Source organism: Austrofundulus limnaeus, unplaced genomic scaffold (assembly GCF_001266775.1).
Source record: "Austrofundulus limnaeus strain Quisiro unplaced genomic scaffold, Austrofundulus_limnaeus-1.0 Scaffold179, whole genome shotgun sequence".
Lineage (NCBI taxonomy): Eukaryota > Metazoa > Chordata > Actinopteri > Cyprinodontiformes > Rivulidae > Austrofundulus > Austrofundulus limnaeus.
The window spans coordinates 527,651-535,978 of record NW_013952581.1 but is presented as its reverse complement, the minus strand read 5'-3'; the positions used below and the strand labels follow the sequence as shown (position 1 = coordinate 535,978).

The window sequence follows — 8,328 nt, the reverse complement described above, 5'->3', positions numbered from 1 at the left end:
CCCACGTGTTCCATCCCCACGTGTTCCATCTCCAGATGTTCCATCTCCACATGTTCCATCCCCACGTGTTCCATCTCCAGATGTTCCATCTCCACATGTTCCATCCCCACATGTTCCATCCCCACGTGGTCCAACTCCAGATGTTCCAACTCCAGATGTTCCAACTCCAGATGTTCCAACTCCATGTGTTCCAACTCCAGATGTTCCAACTCCAGGCGTTCCATCTCTGCGTGTTCCAACTCCACATGTTCCAACTCCACATGTTCCATCCCCACATGTTCCATCCCCACGTGTTCCAACTCCAGATGTTCCAACTCCAGATGTTCCAACTCCATGTGTTCCAACTCCAGATGTTCCAACTCCAGATGTTCCAACTCCAGATGTTCCATCTCTGCGTGTTCCAACTCCAGATGCTCCAACTCCAGGTGTTCCAACTCCATGTGTTCCATCTCTGCGTGTTCCAACTCCAGATGCTCCAACTCCAGGTGTTCCAACTCCAGGCGTTCCATCTCTGCGTGTTCCAACTCCACATGTTCCAACTCCATGTGTTCCATCTCTGTGTGTTCCAACTACAAATGTTCCAACTCCAGATGTTCCAACTCCAGATGTTCCAACTCCAGATGTTCCAATTCCAGATGTTTCAACTACAGATGTTTCGACTCTAAATATTTCGACTCCAGACATTTTCCAACTCCTGGCATTCTGACTCTTTGTCTATCGAGTCCTGACAATCCGACGAATCCAGATGTTTTCGACTCCAGATGTTCTGATTTCTGACATTTTCTCACCCTAAATGTTCCAACTTCTGACGTTCTGTTTCCTTACGTTCCAATAAATCCAGATGTTTTCTGACTTCAGATGTTTTCCGAGTCTAGATGTTTTCCAACATGTGACATTCCAACTCCTGACATTTTCTGACTCCAGATGTTCCAACTCCTGACATCCCGTTTCCTGACTTTTCAACAAATCCAAATGTTTTCCAACGTCAGATGTTTTCCGACTACTAAAGTTTTCCAACTCCTGACATTTTCTGACTCCAGACATTCTGAATCCAGATGTTTTCTGACTCCAGATGTATTTTGACTCCTGACGTTCCAACACCAGATGTTTTCTGCCTCTTGATGTTCCAACTCCTGACGTTCCGACTCCTGACATTCTGACGAATCCAGATGTTTTTCAACATCAGAGGTTTTCTGCCTCCTGACATCTTCCAGCTACTGAGTTTTTCCAAATCCTGACGTTCTGACTCCGGACATTCTGAATCTAGATGTTTTCTGATTCCAGATGTTTTCCTACTCTGAACATTCCAACTCTGGGTGTTCCGACTCCGGATGTTTCCTGACTTCAGATCCCTGATCCCTGATGTTCCAACTCCTGACATTCTGATCAGTTTTATCTTCAGGCTGCAGAATAAATTAAGTGATTTAGCAACAAAACCATGAAAAACGACTGTAGAGACAAATCTTTTTGATGACAAAGATGATGATGATGAAAAAACTAGAACTTATGTTTTGTAAAATCCTTCCTGTTGAGCTGACTCCAGCAGAATATTTTCAGTAAACTTCAGGTCTGCAGCCTTTTTTTTCTTCTTTTTCCTGTTTTGGTTGAGTTGAAGATGAACACGATGGAACCAGGACTGGTCTGGACCCTGTCCACAGTAAGACCTGGATCAGGCTCACAAAGCCACTTCCTGTCTGCTGGGGTTGCCATTGGCTGCTGGGGCCATGATGATGGCAGTGGGCGTGGTCTTCTTGATGGAGGTGAGGCGGATGTGAGAGGTGCTTTGCAGGTAGCTGGGCTGGCGTTCTGGTCGGGGCCCCTGACCACATCGCAACTGACTGGAAGAGGAGGGAAAACACCTTTAGATACCTGTAACACCTGTAAACAATTTTAGATATCTGTAACACCTGTAAACATCTTTAGATATCTTTAACACCTGTAAACACTTTTAGATACCTGTAACACCTGTAAAAACTTTTAGATACCTGCAACACCTGTAAACACTTTTAGATACCTGCAACACCTGTAAACACTTTTAGATACCTGTAACACCTGTAAAAACTTTTAGATACCTGTAACACCTGCAAACACTTTTAGATATCTGAAACACCTGTAAACAACTTTAGATAGCTGTAACACCTGTAAACAACTTTAGATATCTGTAACACCTTGTAAACAACTTTAGATATCTGTAACACCTGTAAACAACTTTAGATATCTGTAACATCTGTAAACAACTTTAGATATCTTTAACACCTGTAAACAACTTTAGATACCTGAAACAACTGTAACATCTGTAACATCTGTAAACAACTTTAGATATCTGTAAAATCTGTAAACAACTTTAGATATCTGTAAAATCTGTAAACAACTTTAGATATCTGCAACATCTGTAAACAACTTTAGATATCTGTAACAACTGTAACATCTGTAACATCTGTAAACAACTTTAGATATCTGTAAAATCTGTAAACAACTTTAGATATCTGTAACATCTGTAAACAACTTTAGATACCTGTAACACCTGTAAACAACTATAGATACCTGCAACACCTGTAACATCTGTAAAACACCTGTAAACACCTTTAGATACCTGAAACACCTGTGAACAACTTTAGATATCTGTAACACCTGTAAACAACTTTTGATATCTGAAACAACTGTAACATCTGTAACACCTGTAAACAACTTTAGATATCTGCAACATCTGTAAACAACTTTAGATATCTGTAACATCTGTAAACAACTTTAGATATCTGTAACATCTGTAACATCTGTAAACAACTTTAGATATCTGCAACATCTGTAAACAACTTTAGATATCTGTAACATCTGTAAACAACTTTAGATATCTGTAACAACTGTAAACACCTGTAATTACGTTTAGATATCTGCAACACCTGTAAACATCGTTGGATATCTGTAACACCTGTAAACACTTTTAGATATCTGAAAGACCTGTAAACACCTGTAAACACGTTTAGATATCTGCAACACCTGTAAACATCGTTGGATATCTGTAACACCTGTAAACACCTTTAGATGTCTGAAAGACCTGTAAACACCTGTAAACACCTTTAGTTATCTGTAACACCTGTAAACATCTGTAAACACCTTTAGATATCTGTAACACCTGTAAACACCTTTAGATATCTGTAACATCTGTAAACACCTGTAAACACCTTTAGACATCTGAAAGACCTGTAAACACCTTTAGATATCTGTAACATCTGTAAACACCTGTAAACACCTTTAGATATCTGTAACATCTGTAAACACCTGTAAACACTTTTAGATATCTGAAAGACCTGTAAACACCTGTAAACACTTTTAGATATCTGTAACACCTGTAAACATCTGTAAACACTTTTAGATATCTGTAACAACTGTAAACATCTGTAAACACCTTTAGATATCTATAACATCTGTAAACACCTGTAAACACTTTTAGATATCTGAAAGACCTGTAAACACCTGTAAACACGTTTAGATATCTGCAACACCTGTAAACATCTGTAAACACCTTTAGATATCTGTAACACCTGTAAACACCTTTAGGTATCTGTAACACCTGTAAACATCTGTAAACACCTTTAGATATCTGTAACACCTGTAAACATCTGTAAACACCTTTAGATATCTGTAACATCTGTAAACATCTGCTTCAACTAAACTAACATGTTTCTTTCTTTCTCCTCCTGTGATGCTGCGTCCTGTTAATAAGGTTGTTTTGTTTTTTTTTCACACCATGAAGAAGGAGCTGAACTGGGTTAATGTTTCTACATCTGACCCAAATTTAGACCCAGAACCTGTTCCCGGGTCTCTGTGTTGTTCTGCCTCAGGTTTTAGCCGGGTTGGGTCGGAGTTCTGAGCAAATAACGGAATAATAACCTGCAGGATGTCTGAAGAGCGGGAACGCTCCCACAGAGCTTTAGAAAACGACGAGCTCCTGATTGCTCCATTTCTGAACTGATGGGATCCATTCAGAGAGAAAATGAAGGACTCGTCTCGTAAATCTGCTCCGAGCTCTGCAGACCGGCTGAACCCCGACAGCTCCGAGCTGCAGGAACTCTGCTCAGGTCTGGATTTTACTGCAGCAAGTCAGAATAAAAACTAAGAGAAATGTTCTACCTGAAGAAAAACCAACCAGGAAACCTCTGAGAATTACATTAGTCTCAGTCCATCACAGAGACACACAGAGACACCTGGACAGGTCTCAGTCCACCACAGGGACACAGTAAAACAAACAACGCTCACCATCAGGGTCAAATCAGAGGCACTAAAGAGCCCAACAGGATGTTTTTAGTCTGTGGGAGGAGCCATAACACCTGGAGAAAACCCACCTGTGCACAGGGAAACGTCAAATCTAAAATCTTTCTTCCAAAAGATTTTTAGATTTTAATTGATTTTCTGAAGTGTTTAGAGTTGACGAGCTGCAGATTTTGTTTGGTTTCTGATCTCAGGAGTAAATGTTAGATCTGGTTTCTGACCCCACCCCCTCAGCTGTGCGTGGCCCCGCCCCTTCAGCTGCGTAACATGTTTAGCAGTGGATAAGGTAACTCGTACCTGTTGAAGTGTCGGCGGAAACTCTCGCTGAGCAGGTAGAGGGCGAACGGGTTGACGCAGGAGGAGGAGAAGCTGAGGACTCGGGCCAGCAGGGTGATGACCAGGTGGGCCACAGACACATCCATCTGGTGGTAGTGGAAGGACCGGTACATGTAGAGCACGTGGTTCGGGAACCAGCACAGGGCGAAGAGACCCACGAAGACCAGAACGATCTTAGCCAGGCGCTTCCTGGTCTCCATCTGCAGGAGAAGAAACAGGGTTCTAGAGCAAAAACAGGCTGTTGGAGCAGGAGCTAAAATTACCTGAACAGATGCTCAAATGAGCTCAAATGTAGTTTATGTGAGCAAAAGTGCCCCTAAAATCAGCAAAACAGGAGCTAAAATGAATGAAAGTGTAGCTATTATCAGTACAACAGGAGCTAAACTAAGCAAAACCAATTAAAATGAGCAAAGGTGCAACTAAAATGAGTAAAAAGTGTAGTTTATATGAGCAAAAGTGCTAATATCAGCAAAGCAGGAGCTAAAATTAGCACAAGCACAGCTAAAATAAGAAAAACAGCAGCTAAAACAAGCTAAACTAACTAAAATGAACAAACTTGTAGATAAATGAGCAAAACAGTAGCTAAAATTAGCTAAATTGCATTTCCGTGTCCTGTTTTCTGATTTTGTTCTGTTTTTGTTTTTGAACCTGCTGCAGTCTTCAGGACAAAATGTTTTTATGTTTTAGTCAATGAACAGAGAAATCTGTCAACGTTCAATTTTATGAAATTGGTTTTTGTTTGTTTGTTGTTTACTTTGAAGACGGACCAACACCAGAACATTTTAATTGTAATTAGTTTATTCTTCTAAGAAGCTGAAAAATAATAACTTTTTAATAACTTTTGATCACATCAGTTTCTTTTGTGTTGCTTTAAATCAACAGAATTATAAACCATCTTTTCTCCCCCAGAAGTGAAAAAACTGTAATTTATTGTTAATTTGTGACAAATAACTTATATTTAATAAATACAAGATCATTTCATGGATTTAAAACATGCTTATATTACATTTAAATGAATAAAAAGTTTTCTGCAGCTCTTTAAAAATAAAATAACTGAAGTTTAGCTGGATTTGTACTTAAATAAACACTGACCTTTAACTAAAACACAAGAACTTTTCAAAGTTTCACCACTTCACTCAGCTCTGTTGTTTCAAGTGTTTGCACTTTGACATTTTATTCGGCTTATTTATCCGTTTGAAGAGAAAAAAGCCTATTAAGTCATTATGGGCTGAGAGCGGGTCAGATTGCTCGGCCCATCAGACAGAATCTTCTTCCTGATCCGAACCGACGAGCTGACAGCTCTGAGTCCCAGCAAGGCACAGGAGCTAAAAGCTTCCTCCTGATGAAACAACAGAAATGGACCGAAGAGGAGAGAAGGTTTCGGCTGTTATAAGTCAGAGATGTGTGCTGGTCCAGGAGGTCAGAGATCTCTGCATGTAAACAAACACAGAAATGTCATCAGGGTTTTAAAGTGCCTCTAAGTGTCTCTGTCGGTCAAAACTTCAGGACGTCAAAAAAAAACATCACCCAAAAGTTTCCCTCTGTCCATTTCAGCAGCACGAGTGGTCAAAATGGTGGTTCAGAGGTCAGAACAATTGGTCAGTGGTCAGCACGATGGGTCAGTGGTCAGCACGATGGGTCAGTGGTCAGCACTATGGTTCAGAGTTTGGAACAGTGGGTCAATGGTCAGAATGATGGGTCAAAGGCCAGAACAATTAGTCAAAGTTCGGAACGATGGGTCTGTGGTCAGCATGAGGGGTCAGAGGTCAGCACAGTGGTTCAGAGTTTGACACGGTGGGTCAGAGTTTGGCACGATGGGTCAGAGTTTGGAACAATGGTTCAGTGGTCATCATGATGGTTCAGAGGTCGTGACCATGGATCAGAGGTCAGCGTGATGGGTCAAAGTTCATAACGACAGGTCAGAGGTGGGCATGATGGGTCCGAGATTGAAATGATGATTCAGTGGTCAGCAGGATAGTTCAGAGGTCGGAACCATGGGTCAGCGGTTGGAACAATGGGTCAGAGGTCAGCACAGTGGGTCATAGGTCAGCACAGTGATTCAGAGTTTGACACAATGGGTCAGAGGCTGGAACAATGGGTCAGTGGCCAGCACGAGGGGTCAGAGCTCAGAACAATGGGTCAGAGGTCAACACGGCAGTGCAGTGAATGGCACGATGGTTCAGTTGTCAGAACGATGGTTCAGTGGTCAACACTATGGGTCATAGGTCAGTACAATGGGTCAGAGGTCAGAACAATGGGTCAGAGGTCAGAACAATGGATCGGATGTCAGCACAATGGGTCAAAGGTCGGAATGATGGGTCAGTGGTCAGCATGAGGCGTCAGAGCTAAGAACAATGGGTCAAAGGTCAGCACGGTGGTTCAGAGTTTGGCACGATGGGTCAGTTTGGAACAATGGGACAGAGGTCGGAACAATGGGTTAGATTTCAGCACGATGGGTCAGATGTCAGATCAACGGGTCAAAGATTGGACCAATGGGTCAGAGGTAAAGCACAATGGGTAAAAGACAGAACGATGGGTCAGAGATTGCAATGATTGGTCAAAGTTTGGCACAATGGGTCGGAGGCTGGAATAATGGTTCAAAGGTCGGAAAAATGGGTCAGAGGTCGGCACGATGGGTCAAACGTTGGAACGATGGGTCAGATGTTGAAATGATGGATCAGAGATCAGAATGATGGGTCAGAGGTCAGCCTGATGGGTCAGAGATTGGAACGATTGTTCAGAGGTTGGCATGATGGGTCAGAGGTCGAAATGATGGTTCAGTGGTCAGAATGATGGGTCAGAGGTCAGCCTGATGGGTCAGAGATTGGAACGATTGTTCAGAGGTTGGCATGATGGGTCAGAGGTCGAAATGATGGTTCAGTGGTCAGAATGATGGGTCAGAGATCAAAACAATGGGTCAGCTATCAGAACGATGGGTCAGACGTTGAAATGATGGGTAAAAGGTTGTAACGATGTGTCAGAGATCAAAACGATGGGTCAGAGATCGGAACGATTGGTCAGAGGTTGGCATGATGGGTCAGAGGTCGAAATGATGGTTCAGTGGTCAGCACAATGGTTCAGTGGTTGAAACGATGGGTCAGAGTTTGGAACAATGGGTTAGAGGTCAGCACGATGGGTCAAACGTTGGAACGATTGGTCAGAGATCAAAATGAGGGTTCAGTGGTCAGCACGATGGGTCAGAGGTCAGCAAGATGGATAAAAGGTCAGAACGATTGGTCAGAGGTTGGCATGATGGGTCAGAGGTCGAAATGATGGTTCAGTGGTCAGCACAATGGTTCAGTGGTTGAAACGATGGGTCAGAGTTTGGAACAATGGGTTAGAGGTCAGCACGATGGGTCAAACGTTGGAACGATTGGTCAGAGATCAAAATGAGGGTTCAGTGGTCAGCACGATGGGTCAGAGGTCAGCAAGATGGATAAAAGGTCAGAACGATTGGTCAGAGGTCGGCATGATGGGTCAGAGGTCGGAACCATGGGTCAGAGGCCAGCACGATGGGTAAAAGTTTGGAATGATGGGTCAGAAATTGAAACAATGGGTCAGAGATCAGAAAGATTGGTCAGAGGTCGGCATGATGGGTCAGAGGTCGGAACCATGGGTCAGAGGCCAGCACGATGGGTAAAAGTTTGGAATGATGGGTCAGAAATTGAAACAATGGGTCAGAGATCAGAAAGATTGGTCAGAGGTCGGCATGATGGGTCAGAG

The 8,328-nt window shown here is 42.6% G+C and overlaps 2 protein-coding genes across 2 annotated transcripts in view; both read right to left on the bottom strand.

Annotated features, from left to right (window-relative positions):
* The window catches only part of LOC106524211 (involucrin), a 2,396-nt gene extending 892 nt beyond the window's left edge, over positions 1-1,504 (bottom strand). The window contains exon 1 of the mRNA XM_014017936.1: positions 1-1,504. Coding sequence (XP_013873390.1) covers positions 1-554 — 554 coding nt within the window. The 5' untranslated portion in view covers positions 555-1,504.
* An 86-nt stretch (positions 1,505-1,590) lies between these two features.
* The window catches only part of nmbr (neuromedin B receptor), a 29,827-nt gene continuing 23,089 nt past the window's right edge, over positions 1,591-8,328 (bottom strand). Inside the window, exons 4-5 of the mRNA XM_014017935.1 lie at positions 4,567-4,805; positions 1,591-1,838 (exon numbers count right to left, since the gene is read on the bottom strand). Of these exons, the coding sequence (XP_013873389.1) occupies positions 1,676-1,838; positions 4,567-4,805 (402 nt within the window). The 3' untranslated portion in view covers positions 1,591-1,675. The remainder of the gene's footprint in view (positions 1,839-4,566; positions 4,806-8,328) is intronic.